We start from the raw sequence: 16158 nt of genomic DNA, 5'->3' as shown, positions 1-16158 counted from the left end.
GAGTAAAGTTGCGATCAATTAAAAAGACTGACATCAAAGCCTGCAACAAACTTCATATCTTTCAGTAAATTATGCTTGGACATGGACTGATAAAGTAAGTACCTTGTTGAGGGTGATGATATTATTGGCAGTTACAGCAAGCAGTCCAACATCTGAGGGCCTGTGAAAGAGGAACAAAATACGGATATGACTCGGCGACTCAGGAACATACGTTGAAATGTTCTAAATGTATGATCGCCAACTCTTTATCGCTTACTTCAATTTGATCACTTGGTTGTAAAGTTGCAAAGCATCATCACTCCGCCCCTGAAGTTGCATAACATAAGCCATCTGAGCATGGATTATTGCCAGTTCAGTATCGATCTCTTCATCACTCATATCCTAGAAAGGATATTCAGTATGAGTAGGTTACAATTATGAGAACTCAAAAGGAAAATAAATTAATCTTTTGAAAATAAAGTTAGCATTTGGAAAGATTATAGAGTACATTTTAAACAAGTATCACACAACAATTAATCAGGATGTAAATATCAAATTATTACAAAAGGTTCTTCGAGGTTTCAACCAGCTCAACTTAAAAGTAAACCATTCCTGCATGCAACGTCCATTAAAATGTTCTATATATACCAAATATTGACATTATCTTTGGTACTGATATTCATGTACTCACACGTTTGAGATAAACATTGCCTTTGCTCCAAACTAACAATATCACTAACGTTATATTTTGAAATTAAAGGAGGCAATAAGAGATAAACATTAGATAATGAAGAGGCTTGTGACATGTGATTCATTGAAGGTGAGTTTCCAATCTCACCCAAGTGACACCAGATGGGAGCTAGGTATCCTTCTATTCTTAAAGCAACAGCTGCTGCTGCAAGGATTGCACGTGGAAGCTGTCATGTGCAGAAGGGAAAGAAAAAAGTATTACGTAAAACGAAAAATGAAATATAACTACTGGAGCATTCTGACAAATTTAAAAAGGTAAACTGCAAGCAAATATAAAACAACAGACCTTAATTACAAATTTTAAAAAGTTCTAAAGGACTCAGAAAAATGTAAAAATGAAATGTATGCGCAAAAGTCTACTGGAACTCATCACGTATTAACGCTTTCTAATAAACAAAGGAGGAAACAAAGTAGGAATTAATGGGTTCTTTTCAAAATGGCAGACACTAACTAGTGGGGTCCCACGGAGATCAGTGCTGGGAGCCTAGGTATTCACAATATATATTAATGATGTGGATGAGGGAACAAAATATAACATCTCAAAGTTTGCAGATGGTACCAAGTTAGGTGGGAGGGTGGACTGTGACGAGGAGGCAGTGATCCTTCAGTGTGATCTAGACAGGCTGGGTGAATGGGCTAATCATTGACAGATGCAGCATAATTTGGATAAATGCGAGGTTATTCACTTTGGAAGCAAAAACAAGGCGGCAGATTATGAGGAGAGTGTGCAGCGGGACATGGGTGTCCTTGTGCACCAGTCACTGAAGGTAAGCATGCAGGTACTGCAGGCAGTAAAGACGACAAATGATACATTGGCCTTCGTTGCAAGGAGTTTAGAGTAAAGGAACAGGGATGTGCTATTGCAATTACACAGGGCCTTGGTGAGGCCACACCTAGAGTATTGTGTGCAGTTTGGTCTCCTTTTCTGAGGAACGATGTTCTTGCTCTCAAGAGAGTGCAGCAAAGGTTTACCAGGCTAATTCCGAGGATGGCAGCACTGATGTACGAGGAGAGATTGGCTAGATTAGGAATATTTTCACTAGACTCCAGACAAATGAGGAGGATCTCAGAGACTTTTAAAATTCTAACAGGGCTTGACAGGATTGACGCAGGGAGGATACTCCCCATGGTGGCTGTGTCCAGAATCAGGGGTCACACTCTGAGGATTAGGGATAGGCTGTTTAGGACCAAGATGAGGAGACATTTCTTCACCCAAACAGAACAAAGAACAAGGACAGTACAGCACAGGAACAGGCCTTTCGGCCCTCCAAGCCTGTGCCAATCTCGTTTACCTATCTAAACCAACTGCTTATATCCCTCTCTTCCCTGTTTGTTCACGTGCCCATGAGTGGTGAGCCTGTGGACTGCATTAACAAGGGAAGTAGCTGATGGCAAAACACTGAACGTATTCAAGAGGCAGCTGGGTATAGTGGGTGGAGTGAATGGGATCATAGGTTATGGGGAGAAAGCAGGATTAGGCTATTGCATTGGATGATCAGCCACAATCATGATGAATGGTGGAGCAGACTCAAAGAGCCAAATGGTCTCCTCCTGCTTCTGTCTTCTTTGTTTCAATGTTTCTGTACTTCTTTTTGAAACTTTTTAAACCTCCTTCCTCAAAAGGTGATTATTTAGATGATACATTTTATTGGTAAAATGTCCCATTGATACCGACAACCCTCTGGTAATCATTAGTTGTTAGATCATCACAGTTTGACCAGATCAGCAATCATAAATATAAACATATGCCCACTTGATAGCAACTGGAAGTGGAACCCTTGTTGATTTCCCCAGCTTAATCCAGGTTACTAAAACAAAAGAACAAAGAAAATTACAGCATGGGAATGGGCCCTTCAGCCCCTCCAAGCCTGCACTGACCACGCTGCCTGATAGAATTAAAAGCCCCACCCTTCCAAGGACCGTATTCTTTTATTCCCATCCTATTCATGTATTTGTCAAGACACCCCTTAAAAGTCACTATCGCATCTGCTTCCACTAAGTCCTGCGACAGCGAGTTCGAGGCACTCACTACCCTCTGGGTAAAAAACTTCCCCTCTGGTAGAAAATTATATTATTCGTAAGGAAGCCTCATAAAACAGAAGCACAGGTCAGATATAGATCTATAACACCATAGTGTGAATTCATCAGCTTACATTCCTGTTGGGAGCATAGGATTACTAAGTAAATAGTCTTATGAAGTACTGCAGAGCTGAAAACAAAGTCGTCTTTTAAACCTCAATTATGGAGCGATTCTGCCCAATCAGTTTTAACTTCAATTCACGCATGACTAACATTATCAAACATCACACAACTTATTTTAGCAGTTGAATGACTTACAGCATCCTCCGAATATGACTGCCGACAGAGTTCTAAAACAAAACACAAAGCATGATAATAAATACAAAATTCAGACTTTTAGTCATTGCTACTTATGCTTCGTTGGTCTTATTATTTCTAATAACATGTTAAATCCTTACATCAATTTCTTTCATGTAAAGTCTACTCACCTTCAGCTTTCTGAAGTTTATTCATAGCCTGAGGTAGCTTGCCCTCACCAATCAAGGTGCAGGCAGCATTGTAACACAGTTCATATGAAGTTTCAGGCAAGCCCAAGTCATCCTATGTAATAAAACAATTAATTTTTTGAAAACAAGGAGAATTGTTCAATCTAGCAACTACAGAGAAGCAGAGTTCAGCAAAAAAAATTACACATTATCTGTAGAGTTAATCATCTACATACAATAGCTAAGAACAGAACAATGCTCAGAATTCAATGTATAGAGAACCAGGGTTGAGGCTTGGGTGGAATGCACCTTCAATACATCAGTTGTTTACCTGTCCTACTTCTAATACTAACTAAACTACTGAGAACTTTGAGATTTATTTGGTGTTTCTGATTTCCAGTTCTTTAAGATTTCCTATTTCCTGTCATCTCTTCAGAGTGTTGTGGTGGCCATTTTGGAGCTGCACTCTAATGAGGATGAGAGAGGTCAGGTTTTCCATACTGTTGCATTTTAAATGGCTGCATGACTGAGGTTCTTGAGCACGTTGACATGGAAATAGACCAGTTATCGGAGCTGTTAGCAGCCACAGAAATGGACAAATCTTGAGGTCCAGATGAACTGTGGCACAGTGTTTAGCGCTGTTGCCTTACAGTACCATGGACCCAGATTCAATTCCTGACTTGGGTCACTGTCTGTGTGGGGTCTGCACATTCTCCCCATGTTTGAGTGGGTTTCCTCTGAGTGCTCCTGTTTCCTCCCACAGTGCGAACGATCTGCTGGTTAGGTGCACTGGCTATGCTAAATTCCAAAAACGCCAGAGTGTGGCGACTCGGGATTTTCACAATAACTTCACTGCAAAGTTAATGTAAGCCTACTTGAGACTAATGAATAAACTGAACTGACTTAACTATGCCCTAGACTGCTGAGGGAGACTAGGGAGGAGATAGCAGGGGCTCTGACCACAGGGCAGATGCCAGGTGACTGGAGAACAACTAAGGTGATTCTGTTATTTAAGAAGGGCTGTAGAGATAAACCAGGGAACTACAGACCAGTGAGTTTCACATCAGTGGTAGGGGAACTATTAGAGAAACCTCTGAAGGAGAGTATCTGTTTCCACTTGGAGACACAAAGCTTGATCAGGGAGAGTCAGTATGGCTTCATCAAAGGGAGGTTATGATGAACAAAGTCAATTGAATTTTGAGGAAGTGGCCAGGTGTGTTGACGAGGGTAGGGCAGTTGATGTAGTTTACATGGATTTCAGCAAAACCTTTGACAAGGTCCTACATGGGAGACTTGTAAAGAAAGTAAATGCACATGGCATACAGGGTAATTTAATAAAGTGGATTCAAAATTGGCTCAGTTATAGGAGGGTGATGACAGAAGGTTGCTTTAATGACTGGAAGCCGGTGTCCAGTGACATACTATAGGGATCTGTGTTGGGTCCCCTATTATTCGACATTTATATCAATGACATTGAGAACTGTGGGGGGGTAGGATTAGTAAGTTTGCAGATGACACAAAGATTGGATAGGTGATTAACAGTGAGGCGGTGTATCTTGGGCTATAAGAAGATATAGATGGAATGATCAAATGGGCAGATAAGTGGTAGATGAATCTAACCCTGAAAAGTGTGAGGCAAGGCACTTTGGAAGGAATAATTTGACAAAAAAGTACTCAATGAAATGGTAGAACACTAAGTTTTGTGGAACAAAGGGACTCTAACATATTTGCCCACAGATCTCCGAAAGCAGAAGGGCATGTCTGTAGAATTGTGAAAAAGGTATGTAGGACACTTCCCTTTATCAATTGAGGCATAAATTACAAAAGCAGGGGTCATATTGGAGTTGTACAGAACTTTGGTGAGGCCACAGATCGAGTTCTGGTTGCCACATTATAGGAAAGACATGAACGCACCTGACGGGGTGCACAGGAGATTCACCAGGATGCTGCCTGGGATGGAACATTTAAGTTATGAAGAGAGGTTGCGTAAACTTGGGTGGTTTTCATTGGAGCAGAGAAGACTGAAGGATGTCCTGATTGAGGTGTACAAGATTTAGAGACATGGACAGAGTGGATAAGGAGCAGCTGTTCTCCCTAGTTGAAGGGTCAGTCACGAGGGGGCATAGGTTCAAGGAGAGTGGCAGGAGGTTTAGGTGGGATGTAAGGAAAAACTTTTTTATCCAGAGGGTGGTGACGGTCTGGAATGTGCTGTCTGGAAGAGTGGTAGAGGCAGGTTGCCTCACATTCTTTAAAAAGTAATTGGATGAACACTTGGCACATAATAACGTTCAGGGCTATGGCCAAGTACTGACAGATGGAATTAGGTGGGTGTTCAGGTGTTTCAAATGTGTTTGTGTGGACTTGATGGGCTGAAGGGCCTCTTCTGTATGATTCATTTTAAGGAATCCAACTGCCGCATGTGCGAAACTCTGCACAGCATAATCCCACACTGAAAAGACAGCCCACTCAAGCAATCAGAAATGGAAACAATCCCAGTTTGCACTCCTCAGTATTACAGATTATTCTGGACACAAGTTTTTTCATTAAAAGCATCCATCCAGTCCAGCTGACACTGACCAAAGTGTTTCAGTTACTCTTTTATTCTTTGATGTAAATGAAACAATAAGATAAAGCAGAATGCAACTGTTTAATCGCACTTAATTCTGATGCTTGTTGTGGGCAAAGAAACTTGGAAAAATATGAAGTGCAAATGAGCAAATGTTTGCTTGAAAAGTGTAGCTCATAAAGGCAATCCTTCACATAATGATGACAGCAATAACCCATTTCAAAATTACAGCATATATATTAACATGACCAATTTTATATTATTTTGTATCTTTCATTTGAGGAATTATACATAAGAGCAGGAGTAAGCCACCCGGCCCTTAAGCTGAGTCCGCCATTCAATAAAGTCACGGCTGGCTTTTTGTGGACTCAGCTCCACTTACCTACTCACTTACCATAGCCCTTAATTGCTTTACTGTTCAAAAATTTATCGATCCTTGCCTTAAAAACAATGAGGTAGCCTCAACTACTTCACTGAACAGGGAATTCTACAGATTCAGAACCCTTTGTGTGAAGAAGTTCTTCCACAGCTCAGTCCTAGCTCAGTCAGCTCCCCCTTATTTTGAGGCCAATCCCCATAGTTATAGTTTCACTTGCCAGTGGAAACAACCTCCCTGCTTCTACTTTATTTATTCCCTTCATAATCTTTCATGTTTCTATATGATCTCCCCTCATTCTTCTGAATTCCAATGAATGTAACCCCAGTCTACTCAGTCTCTTCTCATAAGTCAACCCTCTCAACTCTGGAGTCAACCCAGTGACTCTCCTCTGCACCTCCTCTAGTACCAGTATATCCTTTCACAAGTAAGGAGACCAAAACTGTACAAAGTATTCCAGGTGCGTTCTCACCATAGTCAGAGAGGAGTTGAAAATTTGGGTCAGAGCCCCTGCAATCTCCTCCTTAGCCTCCGTCAGCAGTCTAGGGCATAGTTAAGTAAGTTCAGTTTATTTATTAGTCACAAGTAGGCTTACACTAACATTGCAATGAAGTTACTGTGAAAATCCCCTAGTCACCACACTTTGGTGTCTTCGGGTATGCTGAAGGAGAATTTAGCATGGCCAATGCACCTAACCAGCACATCTTTCGCATTGTGGGAGGAAACTGGAGCACCCGGAGGAAACCCACTCAAACATACGCAGCTGCATAACCTCCCTCATACAAAGAGCATACAAACATACTCCCCATACAAAGAACAAAGAAAAGTACAGCACAGGAACAGGCTCTTGGTATATCAAGCCTGTGCCAGTCATGATGCCCTAACTAAAGAAGAAATCATTTGCCCTTTACTCAGTCCATATCCCTCCATTCCCTCTCTATTCATGTACCCATCCAGATGTCGCTTAAAGGTTGTTAATGTGCCTGCTTCCACCACCTCCTCTGGCAGCACATTCCAGACACACACCACTCTCTGCATGAAAAATTTCCCCTACACATCTCCCTTAAACTTTCCCCCTCTCACCTTCAACCCGTGGTTCCTTGTAATTGACAACGCCTCTGACTATCCACCTTGTCTATGCCTCAATTTTGTAGACCCCTATCAGGTCTCCCCTCGGCCTCCATCTTTCCAGTGAAAACAATCCTAGTTTATTCAATCTCTCCTCATAGCCAATACATCAGGGAACTAAATATTGGGGTATCTTCTTCTCAGCCATAAAATTGCTAACTGAAACAAGTCTCCTCCGCTCTTTAAAAGAGACACAGTGAGGGTATTGCCCAGTTTGATAAGTTAATAAATTTTGAAGAAATTTTGGCTGCTAAGGGAATACGGAATATTGGGATAGCGCGGGAAGGTGAAGTTGAAGGAAATCACCCATGATCCTGCTGATCAGCAAATCAGGTTTGAAAGGTCAGATGGTCTACTTTCAATCTTATTTTTATGTTCTTGAGTAGCCATCACCTGTTCAGATTTTGACATGGTTTGATCGATGGTGGCTCCCTCAAGATGTTGCTAGCAGAGGGTTCAGTAATGCTGGTACCATTGAGGGTCAGTACTGGTTTGTTGGGATTTCTCTCGCTGGAGATGGAACTTACTACCAGGTACCTATACAGCACAGATATTTCCAGCCACGTCATCCCCAGGCAGGGTGTAAGACCAAGGATATGGTGGCCGCTGCATTATTGTAGGAGTTGTGGGCAGATTTCAACAATGGAATTACTCCTAACCTTGCAAGTGGGAAGGCCATTAATTAATCAGTTTAAGATATTTGGGCAGAGGCCACTGCCTTGAGGAACTCTTGCAATTCTAACGACTGACCTCCAACAACCATCTTTCCATGACTTGAGTATAATTCAAACAAATAGATGGCTTTACACTTGAATAACCCAACTAAAACTCAGTTAAATCATGTTTTGATCTTGAAGAAGCCACTTTCACTTCCCTTCTAACACAACCTTATTAACCATGTCCAGGTCATGGTTGCAAGTAGCTCTGAAGCCAAGTGTTTCTTGAAGAACCGAGCAAAGTTCTGGTAGGTGATTCTTGATAGCACCCTTGGTGACCTCTTACATCAATAATGATGAACGGGAGGACGTCAACAGAATGTTCATTTGCTAGGCTAGGTTAACCTAATCTTTGTCAATAAGACGTACCTTAGAAATTGTCTACTTTGTTGGATAGATACAAGTTTTCATAACTATACTGGATATTCAGTGTGCAGACATAGGTTTCATTGTACAATGAAGTAGGATGTTGAGGCCTGTCATGTTCCTTTTGTCCAGGGCATCAGCAGCTCAATGCCACGTGCAGGGAATAAAATTAGTTGAGCGCTGCCATCTCAGATGGTGGGAGGAGAAAGATTGGATCATTCACCCCCACTTGCAAACAGTTTAATATTTTTTCTTTCACTCACATGCAAAGTTCCAACATAGATTAAGATGATTGGTTCATAAACTCTTTTCTTCCTTCTCCCACCATATCACATCCACTTGTGAAGATGATAAGTCTACAAAGCTTTGTTCAGTATATAGCCAGCTTTGTTTTTGATGTTAGTAGCATGCAGAGAGCCCATTATTGCAGATTTATAAGTTGCCACTTCTTTTCAGTTCTGCTTCTGGTGCGCCATTCTAAACTCTCCAGTGAACTGGAGCTGCTCTGCCAACTTAAAAGTAATAAAGGGGAGGGGAAAAGGGACGGACAGTCCAAGAGTGCGTCAAAATCTAGCACGGAAATGATGAGTTATCCACACTTTTCTAGCATTGTTGTTTTCATTTCAGATTTTAGACGTGCAATTTTTCTGTCCAAGAGATCCTAAAATATTTAGTGTAGAAACTTAAAGCAAGAACACTTGTTGCATGACAAATCTCTGTTTTATTCTCAAAAGACATGCCAACATAAAATATAAATGTTATATCCTTCATTCAGTAGAAAGATTGATACTTACAGGAAACAAATTTTCCCAGGTACTTAAAGCTGCAACAACAGCAGAAAGGTTGGTCTTCCTTTCTTCTTCGTATTCATCTTGTGAGTTCCGAATTAAATCACGATAAACTGATAAACAGTCTTCATAACGTTCTAATCGATACAACTGAAATTACAAAACGAAATCGAGCCATAATAACAACTTATATAACACTTTTAATGTAATGAAGTATAAATGGCGTCTTGACAGCAACATTATAAAATAAAGTATGACACTAAGCCATTCAAGATGAAAAAGGAGGTAAATTTTAAATACTGTCTTAAAGAAGGCAAGTGAGGTATAGGGTAGAGAGATGTAGAAATCAAATTCAGCTCAGGAGGCAGTAGTTAGGGAATGGTGTTTGAAGCAAGGACCAAATACAATGGCTTCAGCTTTCCCAAATTTAATTGGAGGAAATTTCTGCTCATCCAGTACTGGTTGTAAGATGGAGTCTGATAATTAAGCAATAGTTGAGAAGCCGGAATTAGACCTGCATGTCATCAGCGTACATGCTAAAACTAATGCTGTTCCTTTAGATGACATTGCTAAGGGGCACGTATATGAGAAATAGAAGGGAGCCAAGGAATCATCTTTGAAACACAGCAGAGATAACAGTGCAAGAACAGGAAGAGATGCATTATTTGTGACTGTTTGATAACGAATAAAGAGGTAAGCCTGGCACTATGTGAAAGCTCCCACCCAGCTGGATGAGAATGGGGACACATCAAAACATAGAAGATGGAGCAGGGGGAGACTGTTTGGCCCTTCGAGCTTGCTCCGCCACTCATTCTGATCATGGCTGATCATCCAACACAATAGCCTAATCCTGCTTTTTCCCATACGCCCCAAGTGCTATATCCGGCTGCCTCTTGAATACATTCAATGTTTTGGCATCAGCTACTTCCTGTGGTAATGAATTCCACAGGCTCACCATTCTCTGGGTGAAGAAATGTCTCCTCACCTCCGTCCTGAATGGTATATCCTGAATCTTGACTGTGACCCCTGGTTCTGGACTCTATGGAGAAACACTGGAAATGGATAGTGTAGAAATCATGTCAAAGGCTGCAGACAGGTCAACAAGGACAAGGAGAGAAAGTTTGACTTTGTCACAGTGATACAGAATGTCATTTGTAACTCTGATGAGAACATTTCAGTTCTGGAGTGGGTATGAATCTGATTGAGGGGATTCAAACATGTTGCTCCAGAATAAATAGGGACAGATTTTCAGAGCTGACAACATTTCCAAGGACTTTGGAAAGGAAAGCATGGCAGAAGATGGGATGGCAGTTTTAAAGAGGGATGGTCAAATGTTGGCAGCTGATTTAAAAGAGAGAAGGACAACACTTGGAAAGTAAAACATTCACAACATTCACATGGGGGTCAGGGGGAAAAGCTGGGTGACCTGCAATTTAGTGAGGATAGAATGAAGGAAACCAATATACATGCACACCAAGGTCGCTCTGATTTTCTGTACTTCCTAGGGTCATCCCATTCATCATGTATTCTTTTATCTTGTTTGAACTGCCCAAGCACATCACCTCACACTTGTCCAGATTGAATTCTATTTGCCACTGATCAGCCCATCTATATCCTCCTGAAATCTAAGGCTATCCTTCTCACTATTAACCACCCTACAATTTTCGTATAATCCACAAAGTTACTGATCAACCATTCCACATTCAAGTCTAAATCCTTTATATAAACCACAAACAGCAAGGACCCCAAAGTCGATCCGTGCGGGACCCCACAGTCCTCTTTGACCATCACCCTTTGTTTTCCACAACTCAGCCAGTTCTGGATCCAATTTGCCAAAATTGCTTGGATCCCTCAGGCTCTTACCTTTGCTATCAGTCTCTCATGTGGGACCTTGTCAAAGGCCTTGCTGAAATCAAAGACCACCAGGTCAAATTCATTACCCACATCTACACACAGCAAGTGGCAAGTACGGCAGGCTCACAGCACCAGGGACCCAGATTCAATTCCTGACTTGGGTGACTGCCTGTGTGGAGTCTTGCACGGGTTTCTTCCAGGTGCTCCAGTTTCCTTCCACAGTCTGAAAGACATGCTGGTTGAGTGCATTAGCCATGCTAAATTCTCCCTCAGTGTACCCAAACAGGTGCCAGAGTGTGGTGACTAAGGGATTTTCACTTCATTGCAGTGTTAATGTAAGCCAGCTTGTGACATCAATAAATAAACGCCGGTCACCTCTTAGAAAAATTCAATCAAGTTAACAAGACCACACAGACTGTCCTTGATTGATCCCTGCCTCTCGAAATGCAGAGTAATTCTATTTCTCAGTGACGGAAAAGTCCTACAACACATTGCTGGAGGGAGAAGTTTAAGATGGTCTCCAGTAGAGAAAAGAAGCACTCCAGGATTATCCTGCAATAGTGAGATTTAGCAGATGAGAGCATTTTAAGTGGTCCAGACAACCCTGGTGAAAGATGACTAAAGCAGGTCAAATCACCTTCATACAGAATCTTTCTGGCCTTTAAGACTTTAGTAAATACACACAGCGTCTGGAAAGATTGCAAAATTTTCTTGTACAGGATCTGTCCGGCATGTCTCTGGTGGCCTCCTTGTGCATTGCAATGATAAGTTTCAGGAATTAGGGAGTCACAATACATCCTTGCTTTATGAGTAATTACTGTAAAGGCATCAGATATCTCATCACAGCATAGACAAGTCCAAGCATGCAATCAGTACAGGATTTTGACAAACTTGTTTGGACATCCTGGCATGGAGAGCAATCAAGTCAACACTCGCTGTCAAAAGCTTTGTTGAGTCTATGGTCATACGTATAAATCCTGTTGTTACTAAAGGCTACAAACATTGATACAGGGAATATGAACACTGCCAAAATCACAGTTCCATTCTCCATTTTAATATTTCAGATTCAAGTTTTAGTTTTGGGAAGATTAAATTTGTATGGGTAAGATAATTAAAATTCTACACTGTGCAAATGGCCAGATTACCAAACGTGGCAGCAAATCAAAGGGTGATCTGTTTGTTCATGATGTGGAAATACCGGTGTTGGACTGGGGTGGGCACAGTAAGAAGTCTCACAACACCAGGTTAAAGTCCAACAAGTTTATTTGATGGCATGAGCTTTCGGAGTGCTGCTCCTTCATCAGGTAATCTTTGCTTGTTCAATGAAGTGACAATTAGAAGGGAGAAAATTGAAACAATTGATGACCCATCTCTGAGCTTTTACTGGGGTTAGGAATCTACCATAGAATTTTACCAGAGAACTTCTACAATGCAAAGGCCATTCAGCCCATTGAGACTGCACCAACCCTTCAACAGAGCAAGGCCAACCCTCCAGCCCGTTTCTTTAACCCCAAGCATTTAACCCAATAATCCCCCGATTCTACACATTTTGGGACAATAAGGGGCAATATAACATAATCAATCCACCTAACCTGCATATCTTTGGACTGTGGGAAGAAACCAGAGGAACCCCATGCGTACTTGGAGAGAACACGCAAACTCCACAGAGTCACCCAAAGCTAGAATCAAACTTTTGTCTCTGGCGCTGTAAGGCAGCAATGCTAACCACTATGCCATTATACTGCATGGTGTAGACCATGGAGATGTACACGTCACAGAATTGTTGTGGTACAGACAGAAGCCATTTGGCCCACTGTATCTGCTTTGGCCCCCCAAATGAGCAATTCACCTAGTACCATTCCGTCTTTTCCCACAACCCAGCACATTCTTCGTCGGATAACTGTCTAATTCCTTTTTGAATGCTTCAATTGATCTTGCCTCCACCACACCCTGAGGCAGTGTATTCCAAACCTCAATCATTTACTGCTTAAAAAAGTTTCTCCTCAAATTACTTTTGCTTTCTTCACTAATTATTTTAAATTAGTGACCTCTCATTCTCAATCTTTTTATGAGTGGGAACAATTTCTCCCTGTCGACTCTCTCTGGACCCCTCCTGATCTGGAATACCATGAACGAATCTTTTTTATTCATTTATAGGATATGGGCCTCGCTAACTGGGCCAGCACCTATTGCCCAGCCTTCGTTATCCTTGAGGTAGTGGTGGTGAACTGCCTTCTTGAACTGCTGCAGTTCCTGAGGTATAAATACACCCATTGCACTGCTAGGGAGGGAATTTCAGGATTTTGACCCAATGACAGTGAAGAGATGGCGATAAATTTCCAAATCAGAATGGTGAGTGACTTGGAAGGGAACCTCCAGGTGGTGGTGTTCCCAGATATCGGCTAATCATCCTTGGTGAGTTTCTGCAATGTATCTTGTAAATGGTACACATGGCTACCACTGTCCATCAGTGGAGAAGGGATTAAACGTTTGTGGAAGGAGTGACAATCAGCTGCTTTGTCCTGGATGGTGTCAAGCTTCTTTGCTATTGTTGGAGCTGCAGTCACTCAGGCAAGTGGAAAGCATTCCATTATATTCCTGACTGGTGTCTTGTAGACTGTGGACAGGGTTTGGGAAGTTAGAACTTAAGTTGGGGATTCCTAACCTTTGACCTACACTTGTCATGGCTAGCTTAACTCAGTTTCTGATCAATGGTAGTCAATAGGATGTTGATACCCTGAATCTCCTCTCAATATTCATATCTCCAAGGAAAAAAGGCCTAACTTCTCCATAACTGAAGTTCCTCATCTCATGTCTGCATATCCTTCCCAAAGTGTGGCATCCAAAGTGTGGTGAATTTGTGGAATTCACGACCATACAAAGTAGACCAATGTGTCATGTGATTTCAAAAATAAATTAGATATAGCTCTTGGAGCTAAAGGGATGAAGGGATATTGAGGAAGGAGCAGGGGATGATGCAGGATTAGGGTATTGAATTTGATAACCCAGCCTGCAGGTGCAGCAGGTGGTCAGGAAGGCGAATGGGATGCTGGCCTTCATCGCAAGGGGGATTGAATATAAAAGTAGGGAGGTCTTGCTGCGGCTGTATAGGGCATTGGTGAGGCTGCAGCTGGAGTACTGTGTGCAGTTTTGGGCGCCGTACTTACGCAAGGATATTTTAGCCTTGGAGGGAGTGCAGAGGAGGTTTACTAGGCTGATGCCGGAGTTGAGGGGGTTGAGCTATGAGGAGAGGCTGAATAGATTAGGCTTGTACTCGTTAGAGTTTAGAAGAATGAGGGGAGATCTCATTGAGACGTATGAGATGATGAATGGGATGGATAGGATAGAGGTGGAGAGACTCTTCCCGCTCAGAAAGGATAGTAGGACTAGGGGGCATAGCCTCAAGATAAAGGGGGGGCGGTTTAGAACGGAGTTGAGGAGGAACTTCTTCACTCAAAGGGTGGTGAATCTCTGGAATTCTCTGCCCGTTGAAGTGGTGGAGGCTGCCTCGCTAAATATTTTTAAGACGCGGGTTGATGGGTATTTGATGAGAGAGGGGATTAAGGGTTATGGGGAGAGGGCGGGAATATGGAACTGAGCCACGACAGATCAGCCATGATCTTATTGAATGGTGGGGCAGGCTCGAAGGGCTACATGGCCTACTCCTGCTCCTATTTCTTATGTTCTTATGATCATAATAAATGGCACAGCTGGCTCAAAGTGCCAAGTGGCCTACTCCTGCTTCTATTTTCTATATATGCTTCTATGTATAGCTTTTGCACCTTGAGTTTGCTGAAACTTTGTTTTACTCCACCGGTTTAATGTTCCCCTTTATCAACCTCGCCACCCATTCCCCCTTTTCTACCTTTCCTACCTCTCGAGCATCTCGTACCCGGGGACATTCTTTGAGCTAGGTCTCTTATAGCCACAATGTATTTCCACACAACATTTTGAGCTCAAAACTCACCAGTCTTATTTAGCACACTCCATGCATTCACTTGCATGCATAGTAACCCTGGTTTAGATTCATTACCTTCTCCTTTACTCTGACCCCATTTATTACCTTACTATTCCCTACTCTAGTGCTCTACATCTCTCCAAGAATTCTGTGCCCCTTATTAATTCTGCCTAATATCAACATCTCGCTCCTACACCCTTGCTGTTAGTTTAAACCCTCCCCAGTAGCACCAGCAAGGAACTCAATCGTTGCACTGTCCAGAAGTAGCCAGTCTGACTTGCAAAGGTCATCTCCCCAAACCCCAAGAGCCTGTCCCAACGTCCCAAGAAGCTGAAGCCCTCCCTCCTGCACCATCTTTCTGTCTTATCTCCTAATTTCCATTTTTATCCTAATTTTGTATTCACAAGGGGCAGCATGACGGTGGCACAGGGGTTAGCACTGCTGCCTCACAGAGTCAGGGACACAGATTCGATTCCCAGCTTGGATCACTGTCTGTGTGGAGTTTGCATTTTCTCCCCGTATCTGAATGGGTTTTCTCCAGGTGCTCCGGTTTCCTCCCACACTCCAAAGATGTGCGGGTTAGATGGATTGGCCATGGTAAATTGCCCTTTAGTGTCAGGGGACTGGCTAGGGTGAATGCATGGGGTTGTGGGAATAGGGCCTGAGTCAGTGCAGATTCAAATGCCCTCCTTCTGCACTGTAGGATTCTATGATTCTACTGTAAGGGCATGGCACTGGGAGTAATCCAGAGATACTACTTTTAAGGTTGTGCTTACCAGCTTTCTACCTACTTCCTTACATTCAGACGTAGGACCACATCCCTCTTTTACCTATACCATTGGCACCAATGTGGACCATGACTAATCATTCTCTCCATCTCAAGGTGTTTTGAAACCTCTCAGTGACATCCTTGACGCTGGAATCCAGGATTCACATTCACGGCCTCGGAAATGCCCATTAATACCTTCAACTATCAACTCACCTATTATAATTGATGTTCCAGACTTTCCAGTGCTCCCTCCAGTATAGTTGAGCCATCTGTGGTGTATTAGACTTGGCTGCAATCAACAGATGAACCTCAGTCTCATCAAAAATGATTACTGGTTGGAGGGTGAACTGCACTTGGGACTCTTGTTCTTTCTGCCTGTTCATTTTTGACTGTCTGGTGGTCAT

General features: G+C 42.4%; 1 protein-coding gene across 1 annotated transcript in view; it reads right to left on the bottom strand.

Moving 5' to 3' along the window:
• srp72 (signal recognition particle 72) overlaps positions 1-16158 on the bottom strand; it is a 67800-nt gene extending 51642 nt beyond the window's left edge. The window contains exons 1-8 of the mRNA XM_080188650.1: positions 15968-16158; positions 11037-11079; positions 10159-10212; positions 9180-9323; positions 3237-3348; positions 3067-3098; positions 257-381; positions 103-160 (exon numbers count right to left, since the gene is read on the bottom strand). Coding sequence (XP_080044776.1) covers positions 103-160; positions 257-381; positions 3067-3098; positions 3237-3348; positions 9180-9323; positions 10159-10212; positions 11037-11079; positions 15968-16158 — 759 coding nt within the window. The remainder of the gene's footprint in view (positions 1-102; positions 161-256; positions 382-3066; positions 3099-3236; positions 3349-9179; positions 9324-10158; positions 10213-11036; positions 11080-15967) is intronic.

Source organism: Carcharhinus amblyrhynchos, chromosome 1, assembly GCF_965287045.1.
Source record: "Carcharhinus amblyrhynchos chromosome 1, sCarAmb.v2.hapA, whole genome shotgun sequence".
NCBI lineage: Eukaryota > Metazoa > Chordata > Chondrichthyes > Carcharhiniformes > Carcharhinidae > Carcharhinus > Carcharhinus amblyrhynchos.
This window is presented reverse-complemented; position numbering and strand designations above follow the sequence as displayed.